At 38.8% G+C, this 24,899-nt stretch overlaps 1 protein-coding gene across 2 annotated transcripts in view; it reads left to right on the forward strand.

The window, feature by feature from the left end:
* RASA3 (RAS p21 protein activator 3) overlaps positions 1-19,676 on the forward strand; it is a 145,452-nt gene extending 125,776 nt beyond the window's left edge. For both annotated transcript variants that reach the window (XM_044428587.1, XM_044428588.1), the window contains exons 16-24: positions 2,053-2,130; positions 3,022-3,099; positions 3,944-4,017; positions 9,356-9,462; positions 9,900-9,982; positions 12,515-12,723; positions 13,586-13,689; positions 14,968-15,151; positions 17,185-19,676. In XM_044428587.1, coding sequence (XP_044284522.1) covers positions 2,053-2,130; positions 3,022-3,099; positions 3,944-4,017; positions 9,356-9,462; positions 9,900-9,982; positions 12,515-12,723; positions 13,586-13,689; positions 14,968-15,151; positions 17,185-17,260 — 993 coding nt within the window. In that variant the 3' untranslated portion in view covers positions 17,261-19,676. The remainder of the gene's footprint in view (positions 1-2,052; positions 2,131-3,021; positions 3,100-3,943; positions 4,018-9,355; positions 9,463-9,899; positions 9,983-12,514; positions 12,724-13,585; positions 13,690-14,967; positions 15,152-17,184) is intronic.
* Positions 19,677-24,899: the final 5,223 nt, after the last annotated feature.

Genomic DNA, 24,899 nt, shown 5'->3' on the forward strand with positions numbered 1-24,899 from the left:
TGGGGAAGGCTGAAATACACAATCTCACTAACACAAGTGTTCATTTCTAGTGCATATATGCAAGACCCAGGGCTTTTTTTTGTCATAGAACACACCAGAACAGTGTTCCGGCACCTTTTTTTCCATGGATTTTACGAAGTGATTTTGGCATAGCAGATCAGCAGCAAACATCAGGCAGGCTGCTATTGTGTCTGCGATCTGCTATCTGATAGTGAGAGATAGCTGCTCCAGACGCTGCTCTGCTGCTCGGCTTGGGATTGGTGTGTGTGCTTACTGCTGGCGGTGATGTGAGTTCCGGCACCTTTTTTTTTTTTTTTACAAAAAAAGCACTGGCAAGAAATGTCCTAAAGGGCACTGAAGAATTAGCTTGTGCATGTGTTTGTATGCATGTATGTAAAGAAACATGACTCCATTCTGTCTTGTTGCAAATGAACAATTTAATATTTGGCTAAAGTCCAGAATAGTGCTTTAGGCATACTGATGAGATACCTGCTTTCAGAGCCTTTCTTCATCTCTCAAGAATCAAAAGCAGTGAATCGTGTACAGGGAGTTTCTGCTTGAAACTGCCACATCAGTTCTTGTGGAGCTTGGGCAGGCCACCGAAGTACTGGACTAGCTGGACCTTGGGTCTGAACCAGCATGGCTTTACTTATGCACTTATGAAAAGAGGAACATTAAAAGCAATACTAGAAACACAGTTCTATGCATGTTCATAGAGAAAGCAGCTCTAAAACTCAAAGCAGGGAATTGGGAGTTAAAGGACTTTTTTCTGTCTAAAACCGCACAGGATTGCACTTTCATTTGACAGCTGTCAAAACAAAGATTTATTGTCTTTAAATCTATCTAATGAATTTGAGCATCACATCTGTCAGATGGGTTTTTAAAAATCATTTCTTTTGACAACTATCAGAGGTAAGTGCTTGTGAAAAATTGATATGTAGAGTTCCCCCTTTCTGGAGTACCTAAAGGATTATACCAGTGTGGACAAATGGAATCAGCTGAGAACTGTCAGGGTAATACATAAAAACTAGAGGAGCACAATATTAAGGGGACTCACTACACACTATTACTCACTACGACCTTTCAGGACAGAACTGCCTTCACTGCTTTGCTTTCCAGTTGATAGCTCACCAACTGGCAGCTATCAGGTGTGAGCAAACCTATATGCAGTTGCACTTGGATAATGTCCGTAGATATTACCTACTGCATTTTGGCGACAGATATTTACCAAGATATAGGAAGTCAAGACTCCATATTTCTGCAAAGGACTGAATTGTATTTTTAAAAAACCTGTCTGAATTGTGTGCACCTCTGCTGGCCCTCACAAAAAAAAAAAAAAAAAAAGGCTAACAAGTTGGTGATATTCCCTCTGAAATGCTGTTTAAACCTAAGTTAAGCTTCTCACAAGCTGTAATGGCATTGGTCTGCATCAAGGGTTCAACAACCACTGAAACAAGCCACTCTGTTGGGATGTTTAGATGATACAGCCAGCCTCTGCACCTAGTTACACATGATGGGTCACCCTGTCATGTGAACCTAGTCATACAGTCAGAACTGAATGAAGTTCACATTCCTTGCATACAAAAATCCACTCCTTCACATAACTCACCCTGCTACTGTTAAACAACTGGGATTCAGAAATCTTGGACATGCTAGGGATTGAACCTGGGACCTTTAGTGTGCAGAATATATTTTTGTCTCTGAGGTACAGTTCTGCCCCACGCATTACCGTGTTTGTTTGTTTAAATAGTGCTTTTGAAACAAATACATGTAAGATTCAAAAGGACTGATGAGTTTCTAGAATTCCTGTACAGAAAGTAACTCTTCATCCTCCATTTGCAAAGTAAGAGGTAGCTAGGAAGCCCTGTCACTACAAGAGGATGGACTTGCCAATCCTTAATGTCTCATCCAACTTAAATTCCTTTGTACTTCAGGTATAGCTCAGGAAAATGCTTTGTTCGATGTGTAAAACAGAAACAAACATTCAAGGGCAATATGGTGTTTGTAATTGCCTGCACACTAACTGTAATATCTTTGTGCTTTTTTTTTTAGGATCCACAAACCTCAAGAACTTTGACACTGATTTCCAAGACGATACAAACATTAGGCAGTTTATCGAAATCTAAGTCTGTAAGAATTTCTGATTCCTTTTTCTGCTGTTCTGGGTAACTTTGGCACTTCACCCCTTTTATGTTAGTACAGTCATTAAACATTTGGGCCACAATCCTTGCATTGATGGACACAACACCCATGTACAGAAGGATATTTACAGGGAATGATAAAGTCCTGTGTTCTCTCTTTTCATGTCACTATATGTGTAAGCACTGCATCAGGCTGCTACAGGGAATTCTGAGCTTGCAAGTGCATCCCATATCCTCAATTTCATTCATGGTTGCTTGTCACATGACTTTCAAAGTTTCTGTTCACTTGTCATGGAAGGGATGCAGAAAATAATAGGTGTTCAGTTATTCAGAAGCTAGCGAATGTTCCCTGGGCTAGCTAAATAAGAGCTGATTCACACAAGAACTCAGTATTGCCAACACTTCCCAGCTGGGAATGACATTTTCCAGTTGTGTTCAAATTGTGTGATGCATTGGTATATCCAATAATGGAGAAGGCCAGATTTAAAAACAAAAAACCCCCCATGATTGGGAAGAGAAAACTGCCAAAAAAGAAAAGGGAGAAAAAGGGTGATTCCCACTTGCATGAATTGTGGTCTTGAGCCTCAGTCTCCTCTACCAAGCCTTAATTGTCATTTTAAAACAAATGGCTAATTTGAATTGTTTCCAGGCTTTAAAAAGAAATACCTTGATTAGAGGACTTTGCACATGAACCAATGCTTCTGAAGTGTTTCTAGGATGCTCAGCATAAGCCAGAAGGAATCAGTTTTCAAGGCACTTCAAATACTAAACATTATCTGTGAATGAATGAATGAATGAATGAATGTTTTTTTCTGCTGACTTGCTAGTTTGATCTTATGTAACACTGCAAGCTAAACACCTGCTGGTGGTTGCATTTCAGGCCAGTTTCAAGGAATCTTATATGGCTATATTTTATGACTACTTTAATGAGCAGAAATATGCAGATGCAGTAAAAAATGTAAGTATTATCAACAATATTTTATATATTTCATTAGTTCAATAGTGTGTACTGATACAATAAATACATAGTTATGTGCATATTCTGAATAATCACCTAAAACTGAAATAACAATGGAGGAGGTGGGAGGTTTTACTCCCTTCAGCAGGCCTCTTTAGAACTGCTGTAAACAATGTTGGGGAAAAGCACCTTTGGGGCAATTAATTCAGTGATTCAGAGGTATGGCAGAGGAGGAAGGTTGATTATATATGCTTAGGACATAGTTACTCCTCCATCTCCAGAATTTGGTAACCACTGGAGGGCCATTATGCTTTTAGATACTATAGACCAGCCTTCCCCAGTTTAATGCAACTCAGATGCTTGGACCTCAGCCCTGATCAGCCTCATACAGCATGGTTAATTACCAGGGATGCTGGAAATTGTAGCCCCAAACATCTGGAGGGTGATAAGATAGGGAAAGCTGCTTTAGATCATCTCTGACCAGTGTTGGAAGCAGCTGTTGTACCAGCAGCAACCGCAACCACAGAAGAATTTTTAAAGAAGCTTTCAGTGTGAGATCAATGTAAGAGGAAAATTATCTGTTTCTTTGAATATGGGCAGAGTTGATGTAAATTATAAGAGCCAGTGAAATATGGAGGCCCAAGTTACCTCTCTTATTAAATTTAAACATGGAACTTTATATTTGATTTACTTGAAAAAAAGCTTTTAATATTTCTTCTTTGTCATTATGTAGTAAATAAATAACTTTTGTAAACTTGTACTTTATCAGTGCTACTGATAGGTAACAATATGAGACAGGTGCTAAAACCTTATTTCATATATATTCATTGTTTTCACATTCAAGTTCTTAGATTTGATTTCATCCTCTGGAAGAAGAGATCACAAGAGAATAGAACAGCCAATATTACTAAAAGAAGGGTGAGAATATATCCATGTTTTATTTTGGTTATAAGGCATACAAAAGTGGTATTTAAGGCATCTGCTTGAAACTATGTAACAAGTGAAGTATCACAGAGTTCAGTCCTATCTTATATATATATATATATATCCTATAAAAACTTGAAGGGGAAATAGAATATGCATTTCTAAAAACTGCAGATGCTACCAAATTGGAAGGAACAACAAATATCTTAGAGGTAGGATCATAATTTAAAATGCAAGCAGTTTTTCATCCAGAAATATCTCCTGAGTTATAAAACACTACATAGAACTGAGTTCAGGGGAGAAAACCTGCCTGTTTCTAACTGCAATAAGTTTTAATAATACCCCTGCCCCTTAAAAGTTTATTCTTTTTAAAATCATTTGTAATTGGCTTTGCTTTTTAAAATAACTGTTTATGATTTTATAACCACCTCCTCTAAACTCTTAACTGTGTCATTTCTGCACCTGTCTTTCTTTGTCTTCTATCTGATTTTTTTCTGTCTCTTCTTGCTTGGCCTGCTGTGTTAAGGACTCTTAAACTAACAGTAAAGAAAGTTGATGATAATAGTACATGCAGGTAAGATGGTAGAGTCAGTTGGCATCTAGCCATAGCTATCTGCCAACAGTGTGCCCTCCCTTCATATCAAGACAGCGTGTTTGACTTGATTTTGGGAAAAGGAAGTAAACTGCAGTCATCTACACAGTGTGGCTGAAAAATGATGGGGGTTTTTTGCACTGAACTTCACCAATAGCTATTGAACACACAGAAGAGCTTAAAACATTTGGTTACAAGTTCTGAAAATGCCATTCACTTATTTAGAAATACATGGAAGATGTTAAGTCCAGTATGAGTTGTAACTATCAATAATTCTCAAGATTAAATGGATGGGGCTCATTGGAGAAAATTTGTTGACAAACCTATAATTTGGCTTTCTTCTAGAGTAATTGTTTGTGTGGTTAGTATGGTTTCTGTGTGCCTTTTCTTCTCTGCCTGTTTTCATACCAAAGGGGAGAAGGCCAGTAATTTTGTATACAGTCAAAGCAGTACATTGATATGTAATGCCTGAAATATTTGTGGCTTCTCTTCTTCTTTTGCTGTGCTGGCACAGTGTAGGCCTCAGCCGCTCAGCAAATGGCTTGTTGCCTATCTGATTCATTTCAGAAGCAAGAGAACAAAAAGCAAGTTTCTCCTACCATTCTTTTGTAAGGCAATACTTATTTTTAGAAAATTTCCTCCACATAAGTCTTAGGAGGTAATAGAATAACTAGCTATCCGGTTATTCCAAATGCAGTTCCGTTTTAAGCTATTACTAAAACAACCACCACTGCCACCAACAAAATATTGTCCTTGCAATATTTGAATGGGAATTTCATTGGAAGACATATAACATGCTAGAAAATTAGCATAAAGTTGGGAGTAGAGCTATGGCTATCCCACAGATGGAACTAGCAGAAGTGTTCAGACAAGAGGTATCTTCAGCTTTCTCCAACAGCTTGTTTCAATCCATGTTAAAATTCTGTCTCCTTCTATGCCCTCTCTCTCCAGCAGCAGGCAATTTTCTAGTAATGTAGTCTTGGCTCTCCTTTAATCCAAAGTTTTACAGATCTATTTAAATGTCCTTAGAATTGTGGTTCTTGTCATTTCTCAGTCCTGTGACCACAGAGTCATTGGATTTAAGCTCTGAGGTCTGCTTATAAGTTTCCTAACTCTCAGTTTATGCCAACTTCTCCTTAGAAGCTATGTTAAATATGCATGCTTTACAGGATCCTAATGTCTCAGTTTCCCTTAGAGTTGTGGGTACTCTTTTCATACCTGTAGTGACAAATTACCTGTGAGATGCCCTTGCTTCCCAATGCTACACCAGAATCCTCTGAGATTCAGAATCATTATTCTTTGGGGATCAGATACACATGGCATAAAAATGTAGGCAGGACTTAAGATGCTTCTTTGGAAACTTATAAAAACCTGATCTTTAACATCTTCTAGAAATGCTTTAAATGTTCAGGGGTTTTTTTAGGTTTTTGTAGACAAAGTTTAGTCCATTCTTGGAGCTGGGAACCTTCAAGTGTTGCATTTTGTCAGTGTGCTGCATAGTTCAATTGAAGCATTTTGGTTTTTAAGCAGTTGGTGTACTATCTTTAATTATTTCAAACCCAATTTTTGTCTAAGAAATACCTGCTTGTATGATTTTTTTTTAAATGGAGATTTAATCTGATTCTTGGCACATCCAACTTAAAAAAATAAGAACTAAAACATCCTGACACTGGTTGCAACATGTTTGGAGATATAACTGAGTGTATTGCAAAGTTAATTTCTTACTTTTCCTTTAATGATCCACTATCATTTTGTAATTCAGCAAAGACCCTTTTGAAAATGCCATGAAACTTCTTACCAGATAAAAATGACCTGTGCAACAAATGTGCATTACAACCCATATCCTTTTGTCCATTAATGAAATTTACATACTTCTAGAGTATATTTGCACTTCAACAGGAAGAACTCTGACTACCAAACACACATTATGTAGTGACTGGGAATTTCTTTCAAAATGAATCAGATAACAGATCCATAGAGGTCATTCATATTATTTGATTTGTTATATATTCTGCTTGCAGAAGGCAAGCCTCCCATTGAAACATAAACAGAGCAAGTCAGAAGGGGCCTCCCGGGCCATCTAGTCTGACCCCTGGCTTCAGCCGGCTCCGCTCACGACATGCCCACCATGTGCACGTCAGGCCTATCCTTGAACACCCTCACCGATGGGGCCTCAATGACCTCTTGTGGAAGCCCATTCCACACCCTCGGGGTCCTAACTGTCAGGAAGTGCTTCCTGCCATCCAAATGGAACCTTGGCTCCCTGAGCTTTGCTCCGTTGGAGCGCATCCTGCCTTCCTCTGCAGGGAGAACAGGTCTCTACCCATCTCCGTGTGACATCCCCTCACATACCTGTATGTTGCCAGCATATCCCCTCTGAGTCTCCTCCAGGCTGAAGAGACCCAGTTCTCCCAGTCTCGCCTCATACCCCATCCCCTACAAACCGGCCACCAACCTTGTGGCCCTACGCTGCACTGACTCTAACCTGGCTATATCCTTTCTGTAATGAGGGGCCCAAAACTGAGCACAATACTCCAGTTGTGGGTGCACCAGAGTCATATAGAGTGGTAGTAATACCTCTCTCGATCTAGAAGCCACACTTCTGGCTATGCAACCAAGGGTGGCGTTCGCCCTCTTGACCACCGCATCTCACTGCTGACTCATGTTTAGACTGCAGTCAACCAGTACCCCAAGGTCCCTTTCACAAGTGCTGCTCTCCAGCCACTTGTCCCCTAACCTGTACTTAGGACGCCTATTCCTATGCCCCAAGTGCAAGACCTTGCACTTACCCACATTGACGCCATCCTGTTGTCTCCTGCCCACTTCCATAGTCTGTCCAGATCCTTTTGGATCTGGAGTACCTGCTCCTCAGTTGTGGCCACTGCTCCAGTTTTAGTATCATCTGCGAATTTGATCAGCAGACTGTTCACCCCTTCTTCCATGTCATTTATGAAAAGATTAAGCAGGATTGGCCCCAGGACAGAGCCCTAGGGGACCCCGCTTGTCACTGGCCGCCATCCTGATGATTCCTCGCTAATGGTTACCCTCTGCTTTTGGTCAGTCAACCATGCCCTAATCCACCCAACAGTGCTTTGGTGTATCCCAGAACTCCTCAGTTTCTCCACCAGGATATCATGGGGCATTTTGTCAAAGGCCTTGCTGAAATCCAGGTAAACCACATCCACTGCATCCCCTCCATCTAGCCATCTCAAAACCTTGTCATAGAATTCCAGAAGGTTTGTCTGGCAGGACCTGTTTTTGCGGAAGCCAAAGACTCAAGGGATTGTTTGCTTACAAGGGGCTGGTTTTTGGGGGGAGGGGGTGTTTGGGTTTGGCAAACAGCACCCTTTCCCAGCAAAATCTTTTTCCTTTCACTTTGTTCTCCTTGGGCGAGAAACATTTCCTCTGTGAACTTGGGGAAGGTTCAGGTTCTCTTCCCCAATCTTTTGAAAGAAAGCTGAACTGTAAAACTCATTGAACAGTCCAGGGGCATCTTGGAGAAGCAGCCCATGCATGCAAGACATAGCAGCCCATGGATAATAACAGTTGTGGTGGCTGAGTTATCTTATACACATAAAAAAGCCATACGGGTTCAGACCCGAGAGCCACCCAGTTCAGCATTTGGTTTACACATAACAAGCCAGCTATCTACAGGATTGCACAGGCAGGATATGAGAGCAATGGCACCCTCCTGCCCAAGAACCTAGGCATACTGCCTCTGATGCTTGCAGAGCCAGGAACAGAATAATGTATGTACAGAATCACTTGCTTGAACGTTTTCCCATGTCAGCATCTTTCAAAGGAAAGGCTTCTAGTTAACCTCCTGTGCCAAGTTTGCAATGAGAGTGCTCTCATTCAAAAATAGTTTTATGGAGATAGGAGGACCAGGTATCCTGCTTTACAAACGAGAGGAATAGCTGTCAGAGGACAGTCCGGTTTCAAAAAGTAGCATGAGAAGGGAGATCAGGGGCTGTGAAGTCATCCCTCAGAATTTAGGATCAGGACAGCAGAGCTGAACAGGCACACAGGTCACCTCACAACTGTGATATGTATCAGATTTTTATTTATAGTTATGTTTTCTAAATATATCTCAGTCCATGAAAATCAGCATATGCAAGTTTTGTGGAAATCTGATCCTTTTTCATCCTCTATATTTGTCATGCATCTCCACCTTTTTCTAATGATGCATAAATGGTCAGCCTATATGAAAGAGTGATTTGCTCAATTGGGCTACAATTGAGGCCTAAACTCTTCTTAAAACTAGACTGAGTTAGCTCTTATTGATCCTGTTTGCTCAACATGACACATTATCATTAATTAAATGCATATATAGTGCATGCAGTCACCATTTTAAATATGCAGCCTTCACTTGGGGGTTGTGACAAGTTGTGTGAACCAAACCACTGTGGGCTATTTGAGAGCAGAACAGCCCTCACATAACTTTAATTAGTAGTAGATTTATTGAACCGTTGAATAATCTATGATGGATGTGTTTGCATAACATGGTACAATTCCTAATTGTCCTGATTGCGGGTTGCATATTCAGAATATTAGCAACACACAACCACAGCATGATATGGTCCAGCCATATCATGTGAACCAGCTAGCTAAACTCATTCCGTTCTATGCATTTTTATTTTTACATACTTCTCAGTGATTACTTGTCTTTGAGGAGATATTTTCTTGCTCACTAATAGATCTTACACTTTTTTAATGTTGCTATGATTTCATTTGCAATAGGTTCATGATCAAAAGGGCACAAGGTAGGAAACGATTTGGTATGAAGAACTTCAAGAGGAGATGGTTTCGACTCACTAACCATGAATTTACATATCAGAAAAGCAAAGGTACTAGTTTTTGCCACCCTTTTAATTTAAAAACTACTGTTATTCACATCCAAAACTTTCAGAAACTGAAAACTGCATCAAAGAATCATAGTTGCAGTGAACTCCCCATAGACTATCCAGCTACCATAAAGTGTTATGATGTATCAATGGTATGAAATTAGGGGAGTTTTGTATTTGGTTCTTCTGTATAATAGAAAGGGATGATGCCTCCTTTCAATGTATTTTCAGTGTGATATAGTATGCAATTCATTTTTTATGTTATTAAATTTAACTTGGAGTATTACAGTGCATGCCTGTAAAAGCCTCAAACTGAGCTTTTACCTCTTGCAGTTCTATGTCATTCCACTGAATGTCATGGAATCCCTGTTTGAAGATCAGTGCAATGAAATCATGGGGCATTTTAAAGTAATCTGTCTTTCTGCAATTGCCCACTGTAGGCGATCATCCTCTGTGCAGCATTCCAATTGAAAACATTTTGGCAGTAGAAAAATTGGAAGAGGAGTCCTTCAAAATGAAAAATGTAAGCAGCTTGCCTCTCCTCCCTCGTTTCATCTCTAGGAATTCTGTCTTGATTAATATCCATTTACAGCCATTTCTGTACAGAACATGCATTTCTAAATTCAGTGTCTGGGGGATATTGTTCTATTTCTGAGAACATATCCATAGCTACCTTAGCAGTAACTGGTGGATAATCTGAAACACAATGTATTGATGGAAGTACAGAATGGCTGTTTTTGTTCTCACATAGAATATCTGAACTTTATATCATTGTTTCTTTAAAATGTGTTGATTCATAATTTCAGTGCTTGTTTCCCTGTGATCAAATTATTTACTCTTGGAGGGCAAAGATACTGTAACATGGTGCAGATGAGTTGCAAAAAATTAAGAACAATCTTATGTGGTTATTTTGAATGAATTCATAGCAAGTGATTTGGTTGTACACACAGCTATGTGTATGCACACATAAATTATGGGTAACACATTCATGCCTGCATACTTTTTGCATCTTGTTTTACATGAAAGCTGGGATATACATTTCTTAAAGGTTATTAAAAATAAATATTAGTAAAATGAATCAGGAGTGGCGTTTTTAGCTAAGGTGAGGTGTAAAAAGAAAAGCATTCTGTCATTATAAGCTTTAACAACGACACCTGCAGAGCGATTATCTTAAAACTAGGCATCTATATTCTACCTAATGATATCTGCAATCATGCAAAGATTCAAACTGATCCAATAGAAATTTTCACATAAATAGGTTAAAAAGTGCTGAAAATTGTAATTGTGGGGAAAGCTAATGATACACTTTATTTATGCTTTAAACCAAGCTTCAATTTAAACATTATCAAGGTTTTCCTACCCTGTGAAAGCTTATAAACAGCTACTTCTAGCAAAGTTGTGGCATGCTCAGTTTCAGTCTGTAGTTAGAATGGTGCCAGTAAACACCAGTGTTTTGAAATCCATCATTCCTGTCAGCATTCTGACAGTAGGATCAGGATAGCAGGGGACTGACAAGGTCATTTCGAAAGCTGAGGGAGTTGCTCTTCCTGATGAAGGGGAAGAAAGAAAAACCTTTCCTGGAATCCTGTGCAGGCTTACTTAGAAGTAAGATTTTTGAACATTGAGGAACATAAGTATTCAGTTATATTCTTTGAATGACTTGCTTGTCTTAGTTTGTGTTTTGTTTTTTCAAAACACTGTAATAACACATTTCCTTTTCAAGAACCAGGAAAATTCACTGGTCAAAAAATCTGCACATTTAAGTCCAGAGTTAACACTTTCTCGTATTGGCTCAAGTTCCAGAAACACAGGGAACTGGAAGCGTAGGCTGATACCTTCACAGGCATGTCCTGGGTTCAGTATGAATGCTGTATAGTGTCACAATTTATATTTGCTTACAAGCAACAAACAGGCTTGGGTTAATTCAGAAGAGGGTTTCTCTAGCAGTATGGTAAAGTTCCGATGCTTCATAAGGCAATGCAGGACTTAGACAAGGTGGGGCACCTTCACTCATCCACCCCATCTGAGTTTGGGCCTGAAGGACCCAGGATATTGCAGGCATGTGGTGGTTAGTTGTCAGCCACCAGAGTTTGTGACCAATACTGGTCATGGAGCACATATTTTCAGTTACCAGCTGAAGCTTCCAGTTTCCAGTATTTCTGGAGCTTGAGACAACTTAGGTCTTAAATCTGTAGATTTATGGATCATTGAATAAATAACACAAATGTGTGTATGCCCACACACGAAATTACATTATAATGTGTGAGTAAATGGAAGAGCAGAACTTTCTGTGCTAAAATCTGACTTATGAAATACGTAATGTTGGTGCTATTTTAGATTCTATTAAACCAATTTATAAGTTTTCTAATTCACACTAGGTTTTTAGCATTTAAAAATATTGTGATTGTTTATATTAGCATATAAAGGTATGGGACATATATTTCAAATAAATGTAATAAAAAGAAAGTGCATTCCCAAACATCCAGTAATTATAGATGAAGAAACTGAGGTACATTTTGTGCTAAATTGGGTTTGGGCTGGATGGAGCATCACATCCACCGGTCCTTACCAGCAGCTGCAGAGTAAGTTAGGCTGTTATAGTACAGGAACCTTGGTAGGTCTGCCAATTATCTTTGTAGTCCCACCTGCCTTTACAGATGGAAGCTATCTAATTTTAACCTTGGAACAAGCCTTTGAGGTCGTTTATGCTAACTGGTCCAGAGTCATCCACCCAGCTTCATGGCTAAACAAAGATATAAACCTATAAACAAAGATATAAACCTACAATCTCTTAGTCTGAGCTTGTAGCCTAATTCACTGACTATATATGTATCTCAATCAGGCTTCTTGGTTAATGCTAGAGTTGAAGTGGACTAGCACATTATCCATTAGTTATTTCCCTTACCTGCTCCTTAAGATCTGGGGTGGAGGCCCTTCTTCAGGAGTCCTCATTGAAGGAGATTAGGAGGGTGGCTACCTGGAGAAGGGCCTTCTCTGCAGTGGCCCCCTGGTTATAGAATAACTAAATAAATTAATCTTTCTCCCTACCTTTCAGATGTTCCAAGTGATTCAGCCTGAAAGAGTCTTGTACATCCAAGCAAATAACTGTGTTGAGGCAAAGGACTGGATTGATATCCTCACCAAAGTTAGCCAGTGTAATAAGAAACGCCTCACGGTCTACCACCCTTCTGCGTACCTTAATGGGCACTGGCTGTGCTGCAAAGCTACAGCAGATAATACTCCTGGCTGTACTCCCTGCACTGGGTAAGGCCTTTCTAGATTGTTTCCTGTTCTAAATTTTCCTGTGAGCAAGTTGATGATGAAATCTGTAGCCTGCAGATGATTAAAGATTGAACACTGATGCTTAGTGATGCAAAGGAACATCTGTATTAAAATGCAATAAAGCACTGCCTAGTTTTCTCAGTCCACTTTTCCCATGCATCAAATGCACACCTAGGAGCTTTCAAATATAAGACTTTTGTACAAATCTTGCTCTTAATATAGCAGCATTACAGCTACAGTGTCAATTGAGTTAATGCATCACTTAATCTTAAAAATCTTTTTAACAACTATTGTATGGCCCCAAATATTAGGGAAATGATTTAAAACTATTAAAATTATTTTTTGCATACAGTTACTTAGAAAAACTGCTTCCAGCAGACACTGTCTTCGAAGAGATAATCTCTCTTTCACAAAAGATAGTGTCTGCACTGCGCATCATCTAAACACAAAGAAAGGGGCGTTTGTTCCAAAGTACTGGCTTATTCATTTGCATATTTATGCATATTGAATTGATTAAACTGATTGATCAGCTAAATCTCCATGAGTGGCTGAAAATCTAAAGTGAACAAAAGTTTACCATCTGCCTGCACATGGCACATTATTTTTCAAACAAAATGCATACATGTATGCTTTACAAAACCTCTTCTGTTTAACTGTGCTATTCTCTGAGGATAGTTCATTTATCACATTTAATAAAACTGTATGTTTGAGGAGGATTATACTACCATAACTTATTGTTTCATTTTGGAGTCTTTTTCTCCAGTTAATCAAAACCCCTTTAAAACTACAGTGGAAAAAATATATAATTGCAAAGTCTCTTAACATTATCTAAATGATTCTGTAGGGGCCTGCCAGCAAATATACAATTAGACATAGATGGAGACAGAGAAACGGAACGCATCTATTCATTATTCAATTTGTATATGGCTAAACTGGAAAAAATGCAAGGTGGGTATGCAAAGAAATTATTCCTTAGTCTATGCACAATTAATTTTAAAATAAAACTCTATTTTAAAAATAGTGTGTTTCAGAAAATATAAAATGACATCTGTATGTAAGCTTGAATTATGTTCTATTTTATCAGGCAGTTACACAGTTCTATGTATAACTGCAACTCCTAATTTTACTATGGCAAATGATTATTTTGAAGTATGTTCAGAATTTCATAGTTGTTGAGATATACTGCAGGTATCACAGTGTGGACATGAATGCCAAATCAAACCATTCAATTGAGGAGTGATGATTGAATTTGATTTTTGTTGTACAATTTATCTGCAAGAATGCTCTGGTTTCTCATTTAAGTTCTAACAGGCATTTTTTCCAGAGTCGTCAATGAATTCTGAGTGTTGGATAGATGGTGTATTCAGGGGCTGGGGGTGGGGGGGGGGTGATATCATATGATACTGCATTGCTTGGCACGCCAAAAAAAACTATTTTGAACTGGAGTTTGCCAAACTTCACAGTCTGCTTCAGCACAGGGAAGGGTCAGGCTATCTTAAGCTAAAATATAAATATAACTTCATATGGTGCAAGCCAGTAGTATCATTTAGCTACTGCCATAAGCCAGTAGAACTATTTAAACTTATTCTGACCCCATGTAATTGCAAACCTATACCCTCATTTTCCATTTCTGTGCTGCTCCATCCTTTGCCCTTATATCATTTTAAATAAGCAGTGTCCTTCCCCAGTAGAGAGACACTGGCTGGGTTAACATATCCCCACCCTTGCAATAAACTGCCGTGGGTTAATTGTTGAACAAACAACCCATAAACAAACAACAGATGGTCCAGCTCAACTTGTTCCTCACCCCATTGCTTCCGTTATGACTCCGCCCAGTATCCCAGAGACTTGTCTCCTCATCTTGGCACAAATGCAAGCCTGTTTTTGCTTGCCATGACTTTCTTTTTTGTTACCTATGATAGTTAAATGGTCCCAGCTGATTCAGATGCGGCCTGCCACTAAAAATCAGATGCCAGTTATGTGCAGAAAAAGACCATTATCTTAATGCCACACTTACAACCTTCCAGGTGCATTTGACTGACTGTTCACTTGAACTAGATGGGTCTATTGGCCTGATCTAAGAGGACTCTTCTTATGCCCAGCTTATTCCAAACTATTACTTCTTTCTCGCCATTAGTGAGGGGTTTGTTGCTACATTGGTGTTAATTCAACACTGATGCTATATTAGTTTCATAAATACTGGCTGCTTTGTCTTTCTTTTGACAGAGGCTTGCGGCAGCAAATCTGTATATGATGGGCCAGAACAGGAAGAATATTCTACTTTTGTCATCGATGACCCTCAGGAGACCTACAAGACACTAAAACAGATTGTAACAAATGTTAAAACCTTAGAGCAGGAACATGCCCAGTACAAGAGGGATAAGTTCAAGAAAACAAAATATGGAAGCCAGTAAGTATGGGATATTCTCAAACACTACTGAAACAGCAGTAGATTCCCTGCCATTATTTTTCCTAGATTAATATGTAGTTATTTTTGGATTGTTTTCTGCAATCTGTGGTTGTCATGTTTGAGTTATCTGTGATTCTTGTGAAGAGTGAGCTGTTTTAGAATGCTCTTGGTCTCTGCCGGCAGCCCATGTGGGTTCATCTGTTAATACTGTATGCATCTGCTCTTGGGTAATGAATTGCACGATACCATTGTGCATGTGCGAGTTTCATATTTGGAATGGGAAATTAGATTATTTTGTAAATTGCAGGTTCATTTAAAAACTTTCATGGTAGTTACAATGTCCTTGAAAACAAGACATTACCAGTAAGCAAGGTCTGCAAATGAACCTGTAGAGCAGCTGATTTTAGACTCCTGGCCTGCTAAATACTGCCTGCATACAGAAAAGTCTTTTTTTTTAGTGAAAAGGGCTTTGATTTCTTATGCATCTAGTCTTTGATTTCTTATGCATTACTGGCCCATGAGAGGGCTTTTTTCATGAAGTATTTCTCATGTGCACATAGTTCGCTACTCATGGCTGTTTACTCATGGCTTCACTTTGAGTCTAATCAGCTTGTTTAGAACAGAAAAACATGGCATTTCATTGTGAAAGTCAAAGAAAGGATGATTTCCTCTTTTGTATTTGCACTGTTCTGCTATACCACAGTGCCACCTAGAGGTTATATAGAAGAAAAGGCAGGAAATACACCACCTGTGGTTCCCAGATTCTTCAATAAACTGAAAGTACAACAGCTTTGTATAGAGAAGCATATAGACCCTTTGATTAAGAGCTGAAAATCATTGTTTACACACAAATATACATTATTTGCATGTAAAATGTTTCAGATTCTGTCACCAGCCTGAAATCCTGGACAGTATTTTCAGTCAATATAGATACTACTAAGGTAGATGGCCCAATTGGTATAGGGCAGTGTGCTTTTTTTCTTATACCAAATCAGGAAATCTAAATTCAGCAGCATCAAACTTCACCGTATGGTCAGTCACTGCATGATTGGTCACTGACCATTCCTAATCCAAGGTAAATTTCCTCTTTCTTCCAGTAAATGGTTTCTCTGCAGCAAAACACATTCTATATAAACACCTTGCAGACATGAGACAGTTATCATCCACTCATTCCCTAGTCACAAATTATGGATCGCTTATGGATTGTCATGGCCATCCTGTTGTACTTCTTTTTCTGAAGAGCACTTTCAGTGAGGTTTTTTTAGGACAAGGGGAGAGTGGTATTTAATTGTAAAAGCAAAGAAACTGGGTTTTTTAACGTTTGTATTAGCTCAGTTCTTCTATAACACAGTGCCACCTAGAAGTTACGTAGTAAGTAGACAAGCAGGAAAGGAAAAAATTTTCATGTAGGCTTGGATCTCAATTCTGTGACAAAACTGAAAACAGATACAGTGGATTGTACAAAATGCCTTGTGTAGAAAAGCTGTCAGTTTCTTGCCTGGTTCATACCTTACTCTCAGATCTTTCCAGTTCTTCATCCTGAACTGGACTGAACCTGACTATGGAATGCGCTCCCCAGAGAGGTCCGCCTGGCGCCGTCATTATATGTTTTTCAGCGCCAGGTCAAGACCTTTTTATTCAATCAATATTTTAATATGTTTTAATATTGAATTTTATTGTTGTATTTTATTAAATTGCAGCCAGTGTGGATGGTCGATTTATTTGTGTTGTAAGCTGTCTAGAGACGCAAGTAATTGGACGGCATACAACTTTTATAAATAAACAAACATACATCAAGTGGTTGCTTTCCAGGTCCCCTGCCCTTTTATCATCTAAAATTATATGCAAACTTTTTAGCATCTAAAGCCACCCAAATTCCAATTCTGTTAAACTCATAATTTTCTATTATATTGTCTTTCATGCAAAAGCTTTCTCCTGCAGAAGCAACTTTGGCTTCTCCCTTGAGCTTTCTTCTCATCAGCAAAATTTGGAATATATATGTCAGTCTTATTTCTGTCCTTTTCATTTTCTAGGGAACATCCTATTGGTGACAAGAGCTTCCAGAGTTACATAAGGCAGCAGTCAGAAATCTCAGCACATTCCATTTGAAGTTTGAAGAAAGTTGCAAGATGCTACTGCTGAAGGATTGAATTGAAAAAAAGAAAGCAAGAGAAAAGCCACTGGTAACAAGATACACATAACAAGTGTCAAGCTTGCAGAGACTTGCTAAGTGTTTTTTCTCTCTCCAGGGACTATTACAATAGTTGCTATGCACTTTATTCATCTGATGTTAACAGATGAAGGAATTCTGTCTTCTGGGCAGTTTTTGTCATACATGTTGTGTTAAATTTTTAAGGTGTTGCTCTGGTTTCTTGGAATCTAGTGATCAGTTCAATGATCAAGGTTTGTGGACTTCATATGGACAACTTCCACAAAACTTTTCATGGTTCAGAGCATTTTTCTAGATTTCTTATTTTTGGTTGCTGACTACTTTTGTGCTATGCCACACAGAAATTAGGGAAGGCTTTACAGCACCTGCTTTTAGTAGAAAGAAGCCTGTATAGTTTCTGGCATAATCTCCTTATACTGCAGCTTGCATTACCATTGGCAGGCTGAAAAGTAAGGTGTTTCGGTTTTAGCATCAGCAGCACAGTATTTGGTTAAGAGCTGGCTTTTAAAGAGAAATTCTAGTATTTAATGGTACTCCTTGATGCTTTTGAGATATAAAGTTGTTTCCACCAAGGCATTAAGTCAACTTCTATTTTTTGCTATAAAGTGGTGCCATGAAACCAAATAATGCAACTTAAAAGCAAATAAAGAAAATGTATATAGTGCATATGGTGATTAGTCACAGAATGGTTGGTTTGGATATCTGAATTTTATTGGATTTCTGCTGTTCTAAGGGCCACTTCAAATGCAACCCATTTTCTACATCAATAATATTTCCATGTAGGAAAAACACATTTGTACCATGAGCAGTTTGTCCTGTGCAATGAGAGCACATGCTCCCGTTTGCATGTACATAGAGTAGAAAGCGGAGGTAAAACAAGCAGGTGAAAATGGATTTACTTTGTAGCACTGTAGTCCCAAATCATTTTGAACCTCATCAGGTTCTTCCTCAGGGAAATGTTAAAAGCTAGAAACTGCTGTATTCTCTCATAATATCTATTCTAGAGAGGTTGACTGCTGCACACCAGATACCAATGCATTTCAGATAGAAATGGACAAAAGTCAAGTTGATTCTTGCACAATTATTCTCTCTACACATGGTTTGCATGACCTACACAGAAGTATTATCCATGTAGGAAAACAACATTCCATATGAAGCAGGCTGAAGGACAGAGCTGTAATTTAAGAGTTACTTGTTATGACTGGGGAATAGTGCTGCCTTAATTCTGCAAGAGAAGTATGCTGGGAGAAGGACTTGTCAGCATTATATGCATGTAGAGTCCTTAAACAAAAAGTTGTGAATGCTTTTTGTACTGAATGATGTTTAAAACTGAAATTCATGTTCTCCTAGCACTACTTGATTGTCTGGGATGAGAGCTCTGAAACAAGTGTTTCAGAAGTTGTGAAGCAAAAGAATAGTGTGTGTGTGGTGTTTGTTTTTTTAATTCATTAACACACAGCTATACCTTGCTAATATGAGCACAGATGAAGTGGAATGAGCTGTGTACCTCATAAATGCAAATAAATGTTGTTAAGGAGGAGTACTGAAGAGGCGTGGGTGTGTCTTTGTGTGTGCGTGTGTGATATATATAGATATACAGATACATATAATGGCTTAGACCCAGGCTACATTGGTGGCACTTAGGTTCTATTGAAATGTGAAAACTTGGTCATGATGACTGTCTTATATCCCATGGATTACAGTTGACCTAGGTATGACTAACAGTCTGGATCCAAACTGCTATGTGTATGCATATATCCATATAGATATTTATACACATAGGCATTATATATATTGTGTATTTCGCTGTTTAACTGTCGTAGCCCGTTTTAAAGAGTCTGCTTCAGTGCATGTTGGGCTTTGATGAAAGCCTAAGTAATGTGACAGAAGTTACGGGATGAGTGGGGACTATTTTTGGACCATAATTAATGAGCTTTCAGCTTGATGTGAAGATTCTGTGCCACAGCATAATAGTGTTTCCAAATAAATCTTTAGTGTCCTCCAGGCATTGGAAGCATAAAAGAAATATTGAAAGGAAATGTCTGCAATCCAGCCCCACAAACCTTAAATCCCATTTAAAAAGTGAGGTCTTTTATACAGTCTCTATTTTTAGCAATTACAAATTGTTGTTGTTTCTTAGCATTAGATTATATTAGAAGGCTACAAGATGAGAAATGATATCCTGTCATTTGCCAACAAGATAGTTGGGAAAGAACTGTACAAATATGCTGCGAACTGCCATTTGAATGCCAGTTTTTTTAAGTATTTGTAACTTAATAGTCTTTTAATTAAATACTAATGACTTGCAATGTGTGTTCTATTTGCCAATTAAAAGAAGTGTTTTATTTCTGAAAAGTGTGTGTGTGTGTGTTCATAACAAAAAAAATAATGTTGGGCCCTTTTCAAAATGAAAAGCTGGTGCTTATTTCATATTTCTGCATACAAAACAGCAACATAACTGTTTTCCCTGGCAATAACTTTATTAAATGTTATCTGTATTTTGAAGGGCTGCAGGCCTTAATCAATTTAGGCTGAAATCCTGTCCTAACTTACCTGGGAGTAAGGACCACTGCAGTCAGTGGGACTTAATTCCTATCATTTATGTATAGAATGGCAGTGTTAAACAGCAGATCAGTCTCTTAGGACCGCAATCTGATTCTTGCTTAGGAGTAAACATTGTTGAGCTTTGGCAGGGGGTTGCTTGCAATAGGGTAATAAACCACCTACATTAATAAAAACATATATTTAATCTTAATCCATTAATTGATTAAAAGGCAGACAATAAGTATTATTTTTGCATTTGACAGTCCCTCTTGCAGTTCTTTAGTATTCAGATGATTAAGGACACATTTCACTGCAGAAATAAGAGTGCTTAATCAATGGACTTAACCGCTTATCTCATGGCCTAGAGGTCTGAGAAATAAGAAAGGACTGACAAATAAAAGAAGGAAGGTGCCTATAAGGCCATTGAGGCCAAGCCCCTGCTCCACTTCAACATATCATCCATCCTGCTACAGGCCCACATTTTTCCACCTTAGCACAGGTGACTCAATATGATACCTCCATTATTTAAATAGATATTGATAGCTTTGAACCCACAGCAACTTAGTTTGCAATCTTAGGATTTTTTAGAAAAAGATCACTCCAGTTCCCAGCATCCCCTAGTCAGCCATGCTATAAGACTTTTTTCTGACTAAACATGATTGCCCCTTTAATTATACATAAACTTTTTATTAAACCAACACAATTCTGTTTATATTTTAATGAAAAAGTGCTAATTTTAGAATACATGAGCAGATATTAATTGTTGCTATTGTGCCTGAGTACAAGTTATTCTTTCTGTAATTTTTTATTTCAGCAAACAACGACAACATACATAAGTGCTTTCATATATTCCAGGTTGTTTCTAAATATACCACAAGGAAGAGGTGGGGTTTTAGTGAAATTTGAGTCAGATGCTTCATTTCATCCCACCTCCGGAAAAAAAAAAATACATCTTTTGTGTCCTTCCTTTTAATTTTCAAAAGCTCATTTTCTTAAAATTTCCTATGTGCAGAATTTCCTCCTTCCACCTCAGCTCTTGCATGCTGCTTGGTGCACCTCATAGCTATGGAAAAGACATGAGAGAGGAAAGATAGAACCAAAATCAAACCAGTGGATTCTAAAAAAAGAGAGCAATGACAACCTAGTCAGCCAAAGATGGAAGCAGCACTGCCCTGTAGCAGATACTCAGGTTAAGGTAGCCCTTTGCCATAACAGATCAGTAAGACATTTTTTCTCAGTCTCTTCAGTGTGGCATCTAGATGTAAAAGAACACCCCGAATTTGGTATTGAAAGTAAATTCCTGGCACGCTTAGTAAACAAATACAAAAAAAAAAAAAAGTGTAAGCCAACCTTTCAAACAATGGAACAATCTTGGGACAGGTTGTTTTTGTGATGTCATAGAAGTTTCATGGCAACACAAGTATGAAGACAGGCCACATGATTTCAAGGCAACACATTTAAGAAATACAGCAGCTAGCAAACTCATGTTATTCTCTATGTTCAGTTAAAATGAAGAACCAAAAAATGTCAAAGGCAGCAATTCCAACACAGAAGAGACGACTACATGGTGTAACTTTTGCAACAAAACTGTCACTGGGGTCCCACCAAGTTGCAGAAACAGCTAATCTTCACAAATGCAAAGGTGTCAAACTTAGTGGTCACCCTCTTACGCCTGAACTAGCTGGTCTAATAGAGAAGGCATTGCAAGAAGCTGGTAAGAAACATAATAATTTTTCATTACATTAAAAGACTCTGAAAAAGGAAGAACATTTGCGATCACCCCTTTGCTCCTGCTTTTTTTCCTTATGGTCTTAGTTCCTGTCAGCAGTTAACGTTGCCAGAGAGGCAATTTAAAAAATAATTGGCTAGGGCCTCACTTTTGTAGTTAAAAGTTTTTTTATTCCTACATTAGGTCAGATAACACTTTTCATAGGACCAGATTTGTCCCACAGTCCTTTTAGTTTTCTTTTGTAGTAAATTAGGATAAATGTAGATACTGCTATAATATCACACAACCAATATGGTTAAATGAAAACAATAGTCACTAGGGAGGAAAAAAGGATGAAGAATAGATAATACTATTTGCCATCCACTGAAATGGAAATGGGGAATCAAAACTGCATTTTGCCTCAGACTTTGATTGCTACCAGTCTTGCTTAAGGTAGTGAGAACTATCTTTCCAACAACATGTCAAATTGTTAAGCTGCCATGTTTCATTGGGAGCAACTTGTTGAGGTAAGTTGAGAATAGTTGAGTGGCATGAACATGTGTCTGCGATGCTCAGCTTTCATATTCCTAAACAACATGAATTGGCTTAATAAAATATTGTACCAGCTAAACAACTCTTCTGACAAAGCAACTGTTGGTTACAATTTGGCTTAAGTTCACAAAAAGAGTTTGTTTACCCAGAAAGAAGGCAATTGCTGAGGTGAGGTCTAAAGTAGGCCAAGCTTCCTCACTGCACCAGCTTTTTGTCAGTTGTTTTGCTTTTTTCTCCCAGCAAACATAGTTGATATGACAAAGTAAGTGAGAAAAGCGCTGTCCTTCATAGGTCTTCTATGCCATGAGGATAACAGCGGACTGATGCTATGAGGATAACAGGGTCTTAAACATGCAGCCGATGCCAAGTTTACCTTGCCTATCTCAGCAATCTGGAGCTGACTAGGATCTCATCAGTGTATAGAATTAATTTCCTCCAGCCTTTGTTACTTCCTCAGCCTTCCTTTCTCCTCAGAGTTTCAAAGTCTAGACCCTGAGCATGTTTCACAGTTGGGGAACTGAACCCCACAGATGCAAATGGACTTGTTCTCAAACACAATGCAGGTTTCATTTAAACAAAGACTTCTATATTGAGGTCACTTGCATGCTCTCTCAGGCCAGAAATGAGGGTATTCCTCTCAGAAAATGGTTCCTCTCAGAAGCACAACCCATTCAGGCTGAATCTAGCACCTATTTCATACTATCACACAGAGGAGATGATTACAAGGTGTCTCTTCAACTTGTAAGAGTTATAAAAAGTGAGACTATTTCCGCCCTTTTCTAACATTTAAGAGCATAAGACAGGACATGCTGGATCAGACCAAAGGTCCATCTGGCCCAGTGTTGTGTTCATACAGTGGCCAACCAGATGCCCACAGGAAACCTACAAGTAGGATGAGAGTACAAAAGCACCCTCCCACCCATGTTCCCCAGCAACTGATGCACACTGCCTCTGCTAGTGGAGGTGCCATAGAGTCATTAACATTAATAACCACTAATGGCCTTCTATGAATTTAGCCAATCCACTTTTAAAGCTTTCCAAATTAATAGTCATCATTATATCTTGTAATAATCTAACTATGCACTGCATGAAGAAGTGCTCCCTTTTAACTCTCCTGAATTGTCTACCAGTCAGATTCATGGAATGACCCCAGGCTCTGGTATTATGAAAAAGAAAAATGGCTCCCTATCAATTTGCTAGATTGACATTTTCATTGAGCTGTCTACCACAACCCCAAGACTGCTCTCTTGATCACTCACTTCTAGCTCAGATCCTACCAGCTTATACCTGCCTAACTGGTGTTGGAAATTTCTGCCCCAATGTGCATCATTTTACACTTCCATACATTTACCATTTTGCTCTAGATCCTTTTGAAGCTCCCTAGAATCCTTTGTTTATTTTAACCACCCTAAATATTTTGGTGTGTTAGAGTGTTCAGAACAACAGCATCCGTAGATGTTTGTTTTTTTCTTTCTAGGAATGTTTTAATAGTACAGGAGATTTATTCGGGTCCTGATGATTCCTTGTTGTTAAACAGCAATATACACGAAGAAGTTAAACAGATTACCTTTTCCCACATACATAGACAGGGAAAGAAAAATACTCCAAGGGAAAGACTGGCTACAAAGGTGGGGCCAACACGAGAGATTTGGATTCTGGAACCATGGGCCACACTTCCTGGAAGATGTACTGCTGGCAAGGGATGGGTTGCACCTCGCAAGGACTGGAAATAATGTGTTTGGCCACAGCATGATGTTTATCAGAAGGGCTTTATACTGAATCCTACAGGGGACCAAGAAGTACCCCTGGACATAGCAACAGACAAACAATTATGCACCATAACAGAAAGAGAAGCTCTAACACTGTCCAATAAAGGCAGGAAGAAAGCTAGAGCAGAAAGCATGTGGTCTTCAATGTCTGTGTACTGATACCTGGAGTATGGGAAATAAGCAGCATCAACATGAACTCTTAATACAGAAGGGTAAATATGATCTGATAGGAATAACTAAAACTTGGTGGGATGACTGCCGTGGCTGAAATTCAACAATTGAAGGATATAACCTTTTCAGGTAGAACAGAAAAAACAGAAAGGGAGGTGGAGTCACACTGTATGTTAAAGATACAAATCTCTGCACAGAAATACAGGAGGATGCGCTTAGTAGCCCCATCAAGAAATGTCACTTCCAAATCCTGTGAAGTACTAGTTCCCCTATATTCAGCACTAGTCAGAGCTCATCTGGAGTGCTGCAGTACGCCACTGCTTGATCTGGTGTCCTCAGATGTTTTGGACAACCCCTACCAACCCCACACAGAATGCAAATGGCCAGGAAGGATGGGAATTGCAGGCTGGGGAAAGGCAGAGCTAGAAGAACCATGCAAGCTTGGCCAAACCATTCAAGAGGTTTCTTCATTCCTTCTTCACAGCCATCTGTGGTCAATAACAAATTCCTTTCCTCATAACTATACAGATGCTAGGCTTCAATAATAGTGATGTCTAGCTTTCAGCATTACTCAGGCCAAACAACATGTGATGCTTACTGTATTAGCTGGGGGCAGTTTTTGTCTTTAATTATAGGTAAGAATGTGTAGGCTTTTCATCAGAACTGCAGCATGCAGAACAAGTTCAAACCTTCCTTCCCCAAGCTGTGATCTTCATGAAAATTATCCCATCCCAGCATAGATATGAAGCTGAAGATAAAAGCTCTTATTAGCACCATTGAATTGTACCAATGACCTGCAACTAAAACTTCAGTGGATTAGTTCAAATCAACTGG

The sequence above is a fragment of the Varanus komodoensis genome, unplaced genomic scaffold (assembly GCF_004798865.1).
Source record: "Varanus komodoensis strain SLA01 unplaced genomic scaffold, ASM479886v1 scaffold2, whole genome shotgun sequence".
In the NCBI taxonomy this organism is placed as follows: Eukaryota; Metazoa; Chordata; class Lepidosauria; order Squamata; family Varanidae; genus Varanus; species Varanus komodoensis.